Raw genomic sequence first — 15,395 nt, 5'->3', positions numbered from 1 at the left:
GTATTTCCCTTTTGCTATAGAATTAACGTGGTCTGTTCCTTAAAAGAAGATGAAGGCTTTTGGATTGGCTAAGAAAACTTTATTATGCTCCACATGTTCAGGGAGCTCGCTCGCACACACACGCACACACACACAGCTAATACTGTTCAAGGCATTGGCCATAGGCACAGAGTCACCCCGGGGTTGAGGAGATGCCCAGAATTCTGCTCTGAACCCTCCTTTCTCTATAGTCTTTTGCATGCAGGCTGTGGCCCAGACAGATATCCATCCTGGAGGCAGCGCCTTCACACCTCCAGGCCAGGTCCCTTGCCAAGTCCCAGTGCCTGCACTAGGTCGTCTCCGAGTCCACTCTTCAATGTCCGTCTCACTGCAGGGACAGAGCAGGGTTGGAGGGGATTGATGGGGATAAAGCGGGCGTGGGCGTGTGGGGAGTACTCACAAGATTTGCGGTTGCCACGGGAACGCTTGCGTTCCCTAGCAGCTAAGGCACGAGGACTGCTCTTGGTCACTGATTGCACCAGCAGGTCCATGATCTCATCCGAAGTGTCACTGGGTAAACTGGAGCCTGGGGGTTCTTCTGGCGGTGCAGTGGAGGGCCCCACTGCTGTGGGCATGACTGGGGAGCTGCTCGGGACCAGGCCTGAGGGAGGCCAGAGACGGAGGTCAGGCTAAGGTGGCCCCAAAGCAAAACCCTTTCCCTCTAGTGGCCACAGGTCCCACCTCTGCTACGGCGGCTGTGTGTGGTGTCCTCAGGCTTGATGGTCAGCAGACTTTTCATGCTGGCGTGAGTGTCTGCATCACCCCGGCCTGGCCCACTACCCACAGCCACTGGTACAGATGGGTTGTTGGGGACTTCTCCAGCCACACCTGAGAACTTCTCTGTCTGGAGAAGGGAGAAGAATGAGCCGGGACCCGGGGAGGGAAACCATGGGGGTGGTGGTCAAAACCTGGAAGGGGCTCCCACCTCGGTGATCATGCGTCCCCGGGTCTTGTTGCGCTCACGGTAGGTGGCCCGCTTCTGCTGCTGCTGCAGCACCCGCTCTCGGCAAGTCCGGTACTCCAGCGCAAACTCCCGCAGCGTGTGGCAGAACTGCATGATGCGCACGTCACGGGCTGTCTGTGCCGTGTACCCCAGGTACAGCAGGAAGGCATGGAACCTGGGCAGGACAGGATAGGAAGGGATGGTGAGCCTTGCTTGGGTGTGAGGGACAGCGGTGGCAGTCCTGCCTCTCGGGCTGATGTCACCTGTTGCAGACACGGCGGTGTACTACTCGCAGCATAGCAACACGTCGGGCACAGTGGGCCAGAAAGTGGGTGAGGCGGGCACGCAGGGCTGGGGCCAGCTCGTGCTTGGTCAGGCTCCGCAGACTCTCCTCGGCTGCCCGGCTTCGGTGCTCCAGCTGCCCCAGGTTCTCGGTCAGCTGCTCAAAGTCCACCTGGAAAAGCAGGAGTCCACAGGCTGTCCCCCAATAAGAAGGCACTGCCTGAGGCTGCCTCTGCCAGGCTGGTCAGCCTGGGCCATAGGAACACAGACAAGATCCAGCCCCTGCCCTCCGAAGGTTCGCAGTCTGCTGCGGGAGACAGACAAGTCCACTTGACCCAGTGGGGAATAGAGATTCCTGGGGGAAATGGCAGCTAAACTGAGACCCGAAGACTGAGTAGGTGTAGCCAGGCCAATAGAGGAAAGCATTTCTGAAAGAGGACACAGCCCTGACGAACACCTGCAGCCGAGCAAGCCCTGGCACAACAGCTGAAGTTGGTGGGGGGGGGGGGGGGAAGCCAGCCCCAGCAGCAGCATTCCCTCGCCGTGCCCAGTCTTATTTGAGCCTCTGGCTGGTGCTAACCTTGGCACAGCGGGTCAGGGCGGGGATTTCTGAGTAGAGGTCGGAGGAATCTGGCCGCGTCTGGAGCACCAAGGAGCAGAGATGGTACAGCAGTGACTGCCTGCGCACTGTGTCCTTCACCTCTGACACCTTCTCCAGGTAGCTCAGCTCAAAGCCACTGCTCTGAAAGGACCTTGTTTGAGCTTGGGCCTGGGTGGTTCCAGAGCCTGGCCCCCAGCCCCCATGTGCCATCACTCACCTGGGAGCCATTGAGGAAGTTGCCCACAGCCAGCAGGGTGGCTAGGATGCAGCGGAAGGTGGCATTTTGCACCAGCTGTCCCATGCCCACTTTCAGGTCATACAGTGGCTCCGCAATTTCCTGGTGTGGGAAGCCAGGGACTCTTAGACTACATGGTTTTCATGTTCACCACTGCCTGTCCCATCCCATGACCCAGGTACCCGTTCCATGCTGTCATAGTCCAGCTTGAAGGCCCAGAGTTGTAGGCGGGCAGCCAGGCCCCCGATGGAAGCAAGAGTCATCAGGAAAGTCTCAGCTGGGCCCAGAGGAATGTCAGGATTGGCCAACTGGGCCTCCTCGATCTTCTGCCGCTCCTCCTCTGTGGGCATCATGGTCAGTAGTTTCTGAGGACACAGCCACCACCCCAACAGGCCACTCAGTGCTGGCCTGAGTCCTCAAGCGTTGGTCTTGACTCCTCCCCTAGACTTTCTGGGGTGGGGGCCGCAGGGTCCGGGGACTGCTCTGCCGAGCCCGTGCCCACCACTGGAGGGACAGGAAATACCCACTGACCAAAGAAGAGGGCTAGACCCCCCGTCTCCCTGTGACACCCCCAGCTGGGTATCCCTACCTCAATGCCATCCTTGCTGACGGCAAACTCATCGAAGTTGAGCAGGGCGGCCTTAATGACGTGCACAGGTGGCAGAGTGGTTAGGCCGATGTTGATAGCGTTGCTGCGCTTGGGGTCCAGCACCGTGGTCATTGTCCGGCGGCCCTCGCCGGCTTTCTTTGAGGTTGGGGAAAGGGCAGTGTGAGACTGGGAAAGGGACTGGCTGGGGCAACAAGCTAAGAGGGCACTCTAAGACCCCCATCTAAATGGCCAAAGGGAGGGGTCACCCTACAACCAGGGACCTGGGATGAACTCAGATGTTGGTTAGAACTCTGCTGATCCCTTGCTGAGACCTCAGACAAATCCCCACTCCTTCTTTGCCTCAGTTTCCCCATGTGGGAAATGAGTGGCCGCCCCAGCCGTTAGGACCCTCGAGCTCTGATTCCCTCCCCTCTCCACTGGGGTTACCTTGCAGATGGGGGTGCGTTTACCTTGGAAGGCAGCACGTCCTTGGCACGGGACTCAAACAGGTGCTCCAGCCGGGTGGTGTCCACGGAGACAGGCTCCAGGGAGGCCCACAGGGTGGAGCAGGGCCCGAAGCGGCTCCCGGAGCCTCCGTGGCCCCCAGCCAGCTTAAGTTCCCGCCAGAAGAGTTTTACTGTCTTCCTCTTGGTGGGGAGGGCCAGGCTGTCGGGCGCTGACGGGGGCAGAGGGGCAGCTGGGGGTGGAGGTGGCGGGCAGGGGCCTTTGATGGGTGGGGGAGGTGGGGGTGGAGGAGGTGGGGGAGCTCCTGACAACAGGGGCGGTGGGGGTGGTGGGGGTGGGACCCCTTTTCCGGTGTCTGTAGACTCCATGTTCAGCATGTCCTGGTCTTCATCCTCCCCCAGATCTGAGAAGTCCAGGTCCCCAATGCAGAGCTTGGGGACATGGGTAGGGAGCTCCTGGGTGGGCTCGGCTTTGGGACTTGGTGGGGCCAGTGGCTTCTTGGGCTCTGGCTCAAAGCTCTGTTGGGCCCGGAGCAGGACTCGGGGGGCAGGGCTCTGGAGTGTTCTGGGTACAGGGACTGGTTCGGGGGAACCCCAGAGTTCCCGGGTATCTAAAAAAAGAGAAGCCGCTACCAGTGTCATGCCCTCTGTGGAGCAACAGGGAGACATGGGTCAATTCTGCCCACACACCGACTCACCTGGGCGCCCATCGGCCTCGTCGGGCACTGCCCCAGCCAGTGCCTCTGCCCGGCCCTGAGCCAGTGCAGCCTGCTTCTCTGATTCTGCCGCTGCCACATTCTCCAGGAACCGGGCTCTGGGGGGAGGCACCCGTCAGTGAGCTTGTCCGACACACCCCAGCCCAGGGTGGTACACATGCTGGGCCCCTGGGCGTTGCCTCCAGTTGCAGGCGCACACAGACGCACACCAACAGACCATGCACGCTGAGCAGACCCAGGACCCGAACGCCCGAGGCCAGCCCACGATCAGTCCTCCACATCGGGGGAGGGTCATTGCCAGCCCAGCATTCCCAGGTCGGCATCCAGAGAGAAAGAAGTTCTACTTAGTGTCCAACTAGCAACTCTGCTGCTCATGTTCATTGTTCTGATTCTAGGCAAGGATCCTGGGAGCGTAGGAAGGGGACAGCTGTCCCAGTGGACCATCCCTCCCTGGGCCAGTCTGCCGTTTCCGAGAGCTCTGACCTGTGCCCAGAACGGGGCCTGGTAGATGACCTGCACTCAGTTTATGTTGAAATAATGAATGTGATCCAGTCTCTTTTTGGCCCCTCCAGCTTCCGGTGGCCCTGAGTCCCTGCTCCTACCTTAGCCCTAAGCTGCCCCTCCATCGCCACAACACACAGCACCCCAGATCCCCCCCTGCTCTATTCCCGGCCCGAGGGCCCGGGAGAATAGGTTGCAGGTTGGGAGTCCACGTCCTCATCTCTGGTCAAAGCTGCGAGGTTGTCACTATTGAAGCACAGGGACCACTGCGACACCAGGGAGCTAACCCCAGTGTTTAGTCCTTAGGTCGGGATAAGTATGGGGGGGAAGGGGCCTGAGACTCCCCCAGCTCTGGCTGCACAGGCAGGCGGAACCCCCGCTGCGGGAAGCAATGCTGAAGCCATGAGCGCCTGGCAGGCCTGGGAGGCTAGCTTCTGTACTTACTCCAGCCTGGCCTGCCCAGCCGGGGGCTGGGGGGCAGGGGGGCTCTCAGGGGCCCTGGGCAGGGGGGATGAGAGAAGAGATAGTAACTGTGGTGCCAGCTCCACCCCGAAGCCCAGCTGCTCACACCCACACAGAGCTGGGCAGTGCTATCAGGGATCCTTTCCCGGCCACGGTGGGAAGAGGAGGGGGTTGGGGAAGGCATGACAAGAGGAAACTATAAATGGAGGGCAGAGACTGACATGAAGCCCGACAGGGTGCAGTAAGAGACAAAGACAGAGCAGCACAGGAGTCCGAGGCAGTGACGGAAAGACAGTAGGGGGGAGGGAGACAGATGACATTGGCCAAGGCAGGTGGAATGCCAGAAAGAAATGAAGAGGAGCCTCAGGAGGAGGAGGTCCAGTTAGAGCCGAACCTCCCCCACCGCCCAGCAGTCACTTACCAAACAGGAGCAGTTTGGTGAAGTCTGGAAAGAGAGAGAGAGAAAGCACGCGTTTGGGAAGAGGAGGCGGAAGGGCCATGGAAGGGAGCAGAGCAGAGGGACAGGTCAGGGAGAGGATTCCAGGCGGGGGCAGCCTCTATCCCCCTGCTTACTTGTAGACGCTCCTCTCACAGGAACTGTCAGCTGCTGCGGGCACCACGGAGAGGGCAGGGAAGAGGTTCACGGAGGTACAAAGGCCAGAGGCAGGGCCCACCTGGCTGGGTGCGGGGCTTGTAGGTGTAACAGGGCTGCTGGTGGAGGAGGAGGGGCCTGTGGGGCTGGAGGCGGGGTCTGTCAGGAGACAGGGCTACCCCTGGCCCATCCATCCTATCTCCCCAGCTGCTGAGGCCGGCTCTTACCCAGGCTCCGTGGTGCGCACAGGGCAGCCCCCGCCTTCTAGAGATCGGCGGCTCCTCTTGCCTTCCTCAGAAGAGGGCTTTCTCCGCTCCCGCCGTCCACCTATGGCTTCCTCGATGTCTCCATCCTCCAAACGCAGGGCGCTCTAGCAGATGTGGGCCCAGATATGAGCCGCTGAGGTAGAGCAGGGCGCTGGGGAACTGCGCCCCCTCCCTCCCCTCCTCTTGCTTCCAGTTGGGCCCTGGTGGCCCTGCCCACCTCGTAGAGCACAAGTTGAGCTCGCAGGTCGATGTCAGTGCCCGCATTGCCCAGGTGGTACTGGACCAGTGACTCCATGCCCTGCTGCTCCAGTGCATCCGTCACATCGTAGAAGGAGTCCTGATCCGGGAGGGCTGCCAGAGTCTAGAGGGTGGAGGGAGGAGGGCAAGGCTAAGGCTGGTGGGGGCCCCCGGAGTCAGGAGTCTGAGGAGCTCAGAACTGGCATCTGGTTGCCATGTGTTTGGTTCAACACGCACCTTGTTAATGAGGGTGACTGTGTACACCAGCAACTCAGGGTCTGCACCGTTCTTCTCCTCTAGGATGGACACCAGGTTGGCCCACGGAAGAGCACCTGCCACACAGAAGGGGGAGCAGTCATGGGGAGAAAGGTAGGACAGAGGGCTCTGAGTGGCAGGGGAGGGAGGGGCAGTCTCTGACCCGTGGTGCTGGCCACAGAGTTGACAGCATAGATGAAGAGCGGCGCGTTGCTCTCCGAGTATTCCACAAACACCAGCAGCAGCTTCAGAGCGGTCTTCACCACCAAGCGGGACTAGGGGGAGGGGTCACCACGTATGAGTGGGGCTTGGGCCAGACCTGTGCCAATGCCTGGTGTGGAGGGGGCGGGGCTCCTGGGGCTAGTCCCAGAGAGGAAAGTCTTGGCAAAAAGACCCTGGCTGTAGGCCCAGGCATTGAAGTGCTTTCTAGGGTTAGAGGGGCCACAGACTAACTCCATTCTAGCCCATCTTGCAGAAGAGGAAACTGAGGCCCAGGCAGAGGCAGTGGGAAGAGGGTTCGTGACTGGGGGGAGGCCCACTCACCTGGCTGGCACATAGTGTGTACAGCCACTGCACGGTCTCATTGTGGGCCACCACCCCCAGCATCCCATCCACAAAAAGCATCAGCTGGCCTATTGCTGGGGACACAGAAACAAGAAGAGGTCAGTAAGGGGTCACTGAGGGCCAGGATCACGGGGGTGGGTCGGTGCAGGGCTAACCTCGGAGGATGTAGCTCTGGTAGTTGTGGTCAGCGGCAGCACCCACTCGGGTCAAGCAGCTCAGTCCCTCTGAGTGCACGAATTCAGGCACCAGGTCCTTGTCCTCCTGGGGGTGCCACGGGGAGTTTACGGGGGCTCAGGCTGGATGCCCACCCCCGCCCACCTCTGGGCCTCACCTGGAAGATCTGCTTTAGTGAGAAGAGGGAGCGGCGGAGCTCAGGGCCACTGCAGCCATACAATTTTTCTGCAAGGGGTAGGTGGGCATAGTAACCTTGAGTGGACACTGACACCCTCTTCTGTTGAGACACAACCACCGCCCCCAGCAAAGAATATTCTAGTTCTCTTGAACCCCCTGCCTCCTCCTCTACTCACTCCCTGACTCTGGGCAGCCCCCACCCCAGTAGAGCTGTGGCATCAGCCCTGGCCCCGGAAGGAGAGGTCAGGATAGGAAGGGGAGGGGCCACATATCCCGTCTCTGATCCCTCCTGCTCACTGTCCAGCCCAGGCCTGAAAGAAACTGGGCCGGCTGGCCTGGGTGGGGGTGGTTCCTGGACACCGATACTCTCACACACTCACCTAAGATGGCATTGACCCTCACGGAGAGCTGGGTCCGAAGGATCAGCGTAGGCTTCCGCCCTTTGCTGGAATCAAGCAGCCTAGTCAGCAGCTCCCAGCCTATTCCCTGGGGTCCCTTCCCCCACACCAGGGCTGCCAAAGACCTCCCCAAATGTTCCCCCAAGCCCAAGGGTTGGCCAGACAAAAGTGTTTATGCAAACACAGGTATCTCAGGTATGTGGGACAGTCCCCCACTCCCATCCTGGGCAGCAGGTAATACTGGCCAGGGATTCCCCTGGCATAGTTCCCTGGGGCAACAGGATGTGACCCAGAGCCCAGGGCAGAGACCAGGTGTCTCGGCTGTGGACACCTGAGCCAGCCCCTGGTGGGAGCGAGGCTGGGGCCAGCCTAGTCTTCCTGGCTTCATCAGCTCTGACCTGATCTCTTCATAGAAGCCCTCCAGCATCTCCCGCTGCTCTTCCAGGGACAGCTCAGGGTCCAGGTAGAATCCAGAGGGAGACACTTGCAGGGCACAGTCCTCTAGCTAGGGGGAAAGAGAATAGCCATCAGGGCTGGGGTGTGTATGGAGACCCCCATGACCTCCCACCTCCTCCTCAGGGTGCTGGCAGGGGTCCAGCACGGGCTCTGCACTGTGGCCACACGTTTCTTCAGCAGTGCTCATGCACCATCCCTCTCAGGTGCCAGACTCCCTTGCCCTTTGTATGTGCTGTCTTCTTGGCTAACAGCTACTCATTCTTTAGGTTTCAGATTAGATAAGGCTCTTTAAAAAAAGACTTTCTGGACTCCTCTAGCCAATGCTATGCAGCCCACTCCACGCCCCGTGTGCACCCCGCTCTGAGGCCTTCCCCAGAGCAGGGTGATATCCTGGGCGTCAGTGTCCTTCCCTGTCACCATGTGTTCGCTGGGTGCAGGAGCCTCTTGCAGCACCTGACACACAGTAACTGCTCGCCAAGCACGTGCTGAGCTGAGGAACATGAATGAGGAAGGAGAATGGAGAGAAGATGGGAGGAAGTTCCTGCCTTCGAGGAAGTTCACAGCCCTGTGGGGTGATAAGCTGCAGCCACAAAGCATTCAAGCCCAGGGGGGAAAGTGTTAAGAATGCTGGGAGGCAGAGCATTCTCTGTCTCAGGAGCACAGGCCTTTCCCATTACCTCTGCCGTTCTCTCTCCGGGGGCTCCGAGGGCCCTTCTTTTGCTTCTGTGACTTGTTTCCTGAGTCTACGCAGCCCAGCTGGCTCATTTATAGTACTTCTGTAACTTTCCAAATAAACTTTCTCTTATAATTTGGAAAAAAAATGCTGGGAGGTGAAAACCCAGCTAGGAGAGATGTGTGTGACTCTCCCTGAGATAAGACAGTGAGGAGCAGGGCCCAACCCACAGGCTCCCAGTCCCTCCAGGTCTCCCAGTGGCCTATTGAAAACCAGATTTTAGGGTCTGACTCAGTCAGTCTCCAGTGAGTTCCCGAAACCTGTACTGTAACAAGAAGGCACATGCTCCATCCACGTATCTGCTTCTCATGCCTTTCTCCCCGCTGAGCCTGGCTCCCCTCCACCACTGGGCAGGACACTTGGCCCCTTGAGAATACCTGTAGAAGAGCCTAGTAAGGTGACTGTGGAGAGTCTGCTGTGATGGCAGCACCGTGCCTCTCCCGCACACCTCCTCCATAGCAAAGTCCCCTTGACTTGAGTGGCCCCACTCCTTGAGGTGCCGTGACCCAGGGAGAGCCTCCCTCTGCAGAGTCAGGGGGCCTCTGGCCTCCATCTTACTGGGAAAGTCAACCCCACATTTGCCCTGGTGTTCTGTCAGCCCTGCCTAGTTTGGGACCGAGCCCGGGGGCTTCCAGCTGCCCTAGGTTCCCTGGGTGGAAAGGAAGTCCGCTCCTGCCCCCGGCCCTGCCTCTGTTTGGCACCCCTGCTATGCCTGAGAGGCTGACCCAGCTCCTTCCTGGCAGTTCAGGCCCTTCCTATGAGGCCCCTGGGTAACCACCTCCCCCCACTGCATGGGACATGGGACACAGGACAAATACTTCAGCCTGTTTTCTGTCCCACTTCCTGTCTGGCTGCCTGCCCTCCTCTTGGGCTAGCTTGGCCTCTCTCCCGTCCCTAGGAGCAGAGTAATCTTCTCCAGGGCCTTCTGGGGACAGAACTGAGATGGGGGCAAGGCCCCAGGGCTGGGGTACTTTATCCAGAGCCAGCTCAGTCAAGGGCAGCCCCACAGTCCCCCTGAGCCCTCTTCCCACAGCATGACTCAGCAGCCTACCCTCCCCACCCCCACCCAGGAGCAGCTGCAACTCCTTCTGGGACCTTAGAGAAACATATCTCCCCCAGGGCCACAGCCTCCCTCAGGGATCCCCCAAATCACACACGTATAGAACAGCTCATTCACTGAAACATTCATGAACTGGGCTGGTTTTAGGTGCTGAGGATGTAGCAGGGAATGAGACACTGCCTCTGCCTTCCCTGCTTTCCAGTTGGGTTGGGCAGGCAGGCAGGCTTGACTCAGAGAAAGGCCGCAAATGAATGCAGAAGCACAAGGGTGCCAAGGGTGCCAAGCCAGGGGAGCAGTGGAGTGGTGTAAAGATAAACACTGGAGGGGTGATCAGATTATACCCGGTAACTGCTTACATACCCAGGTGTACGGTCAGGTATACATACGCTCACTGGCCAGCCACAGGCCCAAGAAGCACACCCACAGAAAGCTCAGGCCCAGCCTGCTCCCCTCCCCTCCTGCACGCTCTCATCCCGGGTGGGCAGGATACCTGGATGCCTGCCTCCAGGTGGGGGCAGGATCCTGAAGACTTAAGCGCTCATCACCCCCAGCCTCCTCAGATGAGCAGGTCTAAACCCTCGTGGTAGCAGCTGCTCCCCTAAGCATGTCACCTGTTCAGTCCTGTCAGGGCCCCATTTCTGGAGAGGAGGTCCAGGGGTCACAGGCAGCCCGGGGCCTGCAGGACAACGTTCCCCTCCTCCAGCCATTTGTCTTGGGGAGAGCTTTGTCCCGGCAAGCGGCAAAGAGCAGAGACTTCCTGCCAGCTGAGTGGTGCTTGTCCCTCGCAGCCCTGGCCCCTTCCTGGGGTCACCCTTCTGAGAGCCAAACCTCTGGGCCTTGTTTCTCACACCCTGGGGTTGCGCCAGGCTTGAGTAAGCCCGAACCCTGGTCCCTGCTGACAGCGCTTAGGGTCAGCACAGGGTCAGAGTGGGTCTGCATCCTTGACTCCCTCCTGGCTCTCGTCTTCCACACTTCCCTTCTGGGGTGGTGTCCCTCCCCCATTCTTCCCAGGCCCAGCCCCTCACTTCAGTCTCCAGAACCCTATCCTTTTGATTCTCTGGGCTCAGGTTTTTCTGGCAGCCCCAAGCAACTCGTTACATATGATTTGATGTGCAGGGCTAAGCTTAGGGGGCCCTGATGTCTACTCCCCCATGTTTCCATAGCAGTGTAATTGGATGAGCATGAACAGGCCAGGGGCAGAGTACAAGGAGGACGGCGGAGAGGACACAAGGATATGCTGAAGGACCCTTGTTTAAGGAAATAATTTGCAAACTGCCTTTATCTTCTCCTCCAAACACAAGACCCTGTGCTCTGATGCCCCTCCTTTCCTGTTACCTTGGGTCTCCAACTAGACCTTGACTTCCTGGATGAGACATGGATGGCCCCTGAGGAGGGACACCCACTTTTGTCATGCCTCCTCTGTGTCATGCACCGGGCTGCCTAGTTTCCAGTTCCTTTGATCCCGATAACCATTTTGTAGGTGAGGAGACCAAGGTACAGAATTTGCACCAGGTTGCACAACCAGGAATGGTGCCAGGGCTAACTGACCTACATCTTAAGTAGATGTTCTCTGGAACCGCTCCAGGGAACCCTGCAAGGGAGGTGGGGTGAAGGCTGGAGCCTGTAGGGTTGCCAAGAGCTGAAGGTGGCCCCTCAGCTTTCCGGAATCTGCAAATACCCCAAACTGGTCCTCCCAGTTGCAGCGAGGGAGGGCTAACGAACACACACACACACCATACATGCTGGGGTAATAGTGCCTGCCTCTGCCGGGACTTAGGTCCTGGGGTCCCTCACCAGGCTGCAGCCCCAGCTCCCCAGTCCACAGTGACCGGCAAATCGGATGTGCCAGAGCACTCCATCTTGCCCTTAAGAATCCTCTGGGACCCTTCCAGTTGTCCCCTTCCAGTTGACCCTGTCCTAGCAGGTCAAGTTCACACATAAGCGCCCTTGCCATAATTGTTTCTGAAGGCTAAACTGAGGCTGGAGCAAGGAGGGGGCAAAGTTAGGAAACATTCCAAGACAGTGCAACTCCTGTCCTACCGTGATCTTTAACCATACTGGGGAAACAAAGTTTGCTGGTAATGGACAGATTTCTAGGGCTATCTCCGCTGCTAGGGGTAGGGGGCTCCTCTGGCCTTTGCTTCAGGGTCAGAGCAGCACCCAGGTCCCTCTGCCCTGAGCCCAGGGAGAGGTCAGCGCTATCCCAGACATGGCAGGGCCATTGCGTGTAAGGGAAGAGCTCTTGAGGTAGCACCCAGGAGGGCAAATTGTAGCAGGCATTGTGGGACAGGCAGGCTCTGGGTAAGGAGAAGAGCCACAGAGTGGGAGAGGCAGGTTCTCCCCTGGGGCAAGAGCAAGACCCTGAGCTGACTGAGGTTCTGGCAATAGAGGGAAGATAGATATTTCTGAGTTCCCCTGGGGACATCAGGCATGGTCCAAGGCACTGCCAGAGCCCTGCCTACCCCCCACCCAGGGCCAGGAGATGAGTCAGAGGCTGTGGCCAGGAGCTTCCTCCTAGACTGGGAGGAAATGAGCAAGGCCCTCACAGATCTGAAAGTTCCATGTCCTTTATAAAGGAAACCCCAGGGGAACTCAAGAGGCAGGCCTAGCCCAATGGGCTGTGTGGGGTGGAGCCCCAGAGAGAAAGAAGGCTGGGCCTCTGCACATCCCCAGGGAGGAGGCAGGGTCTGCAGGGATGATGGGGGTCAGTGCCCAGAGCAGGAGGGCAGAGATGGCTGTATCCTGTTCCTCTGCTGGACAACTCTGCAGAGGATGAAGCCGGGAGTACAAAACCCCTTCCTCGTATTCCTGCTCTACAGCCCTGCACAGGGGCTCTCAAGGCAGGCCTGAGTCATGTCTGTGCCCCTGGGGCACCCACTTATAGGACGAGGGGAGGAACCAGCTGTTGACATTTCCTGCAAGGAGGGGCCCTGCTCCCCCTCTCTCAGCTCTCTGATGTCTCTGCCCCTACCCTATTCTCAGCCTTCTTCCTCCAGCCTTCTATTCTGGGGCTGTGGTCACAGTTTATATTTGGGATGAGCACATCACAGTGCATCTGACCATTGCTGGCAGAGCTGCCAGCCCCAGGGAGTCCTGGCCCGGAGCACTATGGTAACCCAGTGTGTCCACCCCCATACCCTGCCTGTGGGGCATAGGGCAGTCTTTAGGTATACCAGGTGGGAGATCCCGAAAGGGAGGAAAGCAGAAGGACTGAGTTGGCAGGGTTCAGTAGTGTCCTTCGCTAGAAGCAGAGAAGAGGGCAGGGCACTTGGTAGGGTAAGGAGATGGGTCCTTAAGTGGGGGGTGGGGGTGTTCTGAGCCTCCTTCCTGTAGCTGACCTCTCAAACCTGCCCCTAATCAGAAAGAGGGATGCCAGGGTTAAGTCCCATCCTAGAGTGGGGGTGGGGTGAAAGGAATACTGTGTTCTCTTTAGTGCTCCAGGCTTATTTCAGCACCAGGAGTTCCAGGACCCTGGCCTCACTTCAGCACCCTTCTCTCTCCAGCACCCAACCTGCATAGGAGGTGGCCTCAGGCTGGACGTGCTTCTTTCAGGCCCACCTCAGTTTACCCCTTCCACCAGGGCAGGGCAGGGCAGGGAGCGGGGTGGGTTGTTGCATCAAAACTGGAGTGAGCAGGGTACCGCCACTTTCAAGTCGTGGTCTTGAATCCCGGGCTTTGCCGGAACGTGCACCACTCCCCACGCCAATAGTCACCACTTCTCCCTCCCGAGCTCGGAGGCGGGGCTGGCCCTTAGCGTGAGGAATGTAGGCTGGGGGCCGGCGCCCGGGGCACATTCCAAGGGAGACCCCGGGCCTTGTGGCGGGGGGAGGCAAGTTTGCGCAACCCGGCGACCCAGCTAAGGCTGGGAGCAGGGGAGGGCACCCTCACCGAATCCCTCTCCTTTCCCGCACCACTTAGTGCAGACTGGCTGACTGGGAAGCCTAGGAAGTGGTAGTGCACTTCCCCGAGTCCTAGCCCGGAAACCCGGCGCGCCGGAAAGGGCTGCCTGCGGGGGGTCGAGTGCAGCGAGCCGGAGGAGAGTTAGGGCCCGCCATCTGGAAAAGGGCCTTTCCTGGTACTGTGCACGAGTCGGTTCCGGGGTGCAGGCAAACTAGGGCAGGACAGCGGTTTAAAATTAGCCTGGCCCGCCTCCTCCCTTCCAGCTGCCCGCCCGCGGTGGCGCGAGTAAGAGATGGTGGGGGCGGTGACTCAAAGGGCTTTTCCACCAGTGGAACCTCCCGCGCCTGGCGTGTCCCAGGCCGGGACGCTTCTCGAGGACTCCCCTCACTCTGTAAAGTCTGTTCGCCTCCGGCACTCCCAAGCCAGACCCCCAACCTGCAGTGGCAACATTCTACACAGCAGGATTCAACTCAACCTCTAGACGTCCCTCCAAACCTTCGCCACCTTTAGTGGCCCGCCCCGGGTCCGCCCCTCCTCGTAGTTCCGCCCCTGCTTCAGGTGAGGTGGAAGCTGGTCCACACGCTCCCAGCTCCGCCTCCTGGGTCCCCTACCACCCAAATATCTACCGTCATCCAATCCAGAGCAGTTACCCAGGCAGACAGGCATCGAGTGGACCCTAAGCACCTCCTCAGGTGGGCCTCACTTCAAGGGGCAGCCAGGGTGGTGCAGACCACAAGATCCCATCTCCCTTTTTCAGGTTCCTTTAAACTTGAGAGGCGTTGCCGCAAGCAGGGCCATGTGGACCTTGAGTCCCCAGCCCAAGACTTTCCCGTCGGAGCGTACCCACTCCAGATTCTCCCTGGGGGGCACCTCTCAAAGGCTTTCACGGCGCAAACCCTGAACCCTCGATAGCCTCCAACCTTTCTCTGGCTGCCCTCACCTTGAGCGGCGCCCCCAGCAGGCGATGCAGCGCGGGTATTTGTGTACCCAGGGGCAGCGCCCCGTCCAGGCTGCAGGTGGGGGCCCGGCGCGGCTCCGGGAAGTTGGCACAAGCGAAGGGATCAGTGTCCTCCAGGTACTGCACACGCACGGTCACCACTGATACCGGCTCCCCGTCTCCGCGGTCTTCCCCGCCAGCCATGGCTCTGCCACTGGCTCGCGTCGCGAACCTCGGGACAAGTCTCGGCTCCACAGCAGAGACTACTCAACTAGATCTGGGCGGAGACGAACAGGACACTGTTGAAGAGGGGCGGAGCAAGACGGAGGCGGGGCCGAGGGCGGTGGTGGAGCCCAGAGTCGTCCCGGAAAGCGCAGAGGGTGGGTAACCACTGCCGGAGGCGGGGCTTGCGGCTAGCCACTTAGAAGGCGTGATCCTGATCCCGTTAGTTCACTGCCTAGGCGGGCGGGAAAACCCGAGCTCGCTCCCGGCCCTGAGAGCGCGCAGAGAGCGGGAGGCTTTCTCTGCGCTTGGGGAGGTGAGGCTGCGCTCTCTTCGGGGGCTGGTGGGGCGGAAATTTCTTCAGATAGAGGCCGACCTTGTCTCCCTCAATTTAGGGGCGAGATGGTCCTGAGTCGTTCAGTTTGAAGGGTGAAGTGGATGGGATCCTCTCATTTGGGGAAAGCAGGGAGATGGATCCTTTTCAACTTGGAGCAAGAAGTGTGGGGATTGACTGTGGGAGCAGGGGTCGGGGGTGGGCAGTGGAGAGCAAAGGGGGAAAAAGTGGAACAACTGTAACTGAAAACAATGAAAA

The 15,395-nt window shown here is 59.4% G+C and overlaps 1 protein-coding gene across 2 annotated transcripts; it reads right to left on the bottom strand.

Annotated features, from left to right (window-relative positions):
• Positions 1-62: 62 nt before the first annotated feature.
• On the bottom strand, positions 63-14,844 carry FHOD1 (formin homology 2 domain containing 1). 2 transcript variants are annotated; one of them, XM_045819032.1, is made up of 24 exons: positions 14,585-14,844; positions 7,894-8,000; positions 7,478-7,542; positions 7,078-7,145; positions 6,902-7,007; positions 6,726-6,820; positions 6,346-6,457; positions 6,165-6,259; positions 5,908-6,051; positions 5,652-5,794; positions 5,406-5,570; positions 5,254-5,277; positions 4,815-4,868; positions 3,852-3,967; positions 3,160-3,764; positions 2,690-2,845; positions 2,283-2,465; positions 2,083-2,202; positions 1,845-2,006; positions 1,246-1,436; positions 965-1,157; positions 721-883; positions 440-640; positions 63-367 (listed from the first exon to the last, which is right to left on the bottom strand). In XM_045819032.1, exons 1-24 carry the CDS (start codon positions 14,783-14,785, stop codon positions 285-287), a joined length of 3,552 nt encoding a protein of 1,183 aa, XP_045674988.1. In that variant the 5' UTR covers positions 14,786-14,844; the 3' UTR covers positions 63-284. The 2 variants fall into 2 exon arrangements, with proteins under 2 accessions (XP_045674988.1, XP_045674989.1); XM_045819033.1 differs by lacking the exons at positions 4,815-4,868; positions 5,254-5,277.
• Between the last annotated feature and the right edge of the window lie 551 nt (positions 14,845-15,395).

Source organism: Phyllostomus hastatus, unplaced genomic scaffold (genome assembly GCF_019186645.2).
Source record: "Phyllostomus hastatus isolate PE091 unplaced genomic scaffold, TTU_PhHast_1.1 phas_scaffold_345, whole genome shotgun sequence".
NCBI lineage: Eukaryota > Metazoa > Chordata > Mammalia > Chiroptera > Phyllostomidae > Phyllostomus > Phyllostomus hastatus.
Note: the sequence above shows the minus strand (reverse complement) of the source record. Positions and strands in the feature narration are given on the sequence as shown.

Excerpts from the sequence above, each read along its gene's own strand:
- FHOD1 (XM_045819032.1), bottom strand. The coding sequence starts at position 14,785 with ATGGCTGGCGGGGAAGACCGCGGAGACGGGGAGCCGGTATCAGTGGTG. Across the intron at positions 7,543-7,893 it reads GGCTTCTATGAAGAGATCAG|CAAAGGGCGGAAGCCTACGC; the intron begins GTCAGAGCTGAT and ends GCTTGATTCCAG. Across the intron at positions 884-964 it reads GGGGACGCATGATCACCGAG|ACAGAGAAGTTCTCAGGTGT; the intron begins GTGGGAGCCCCT and ends TCCCTTCTCCAG.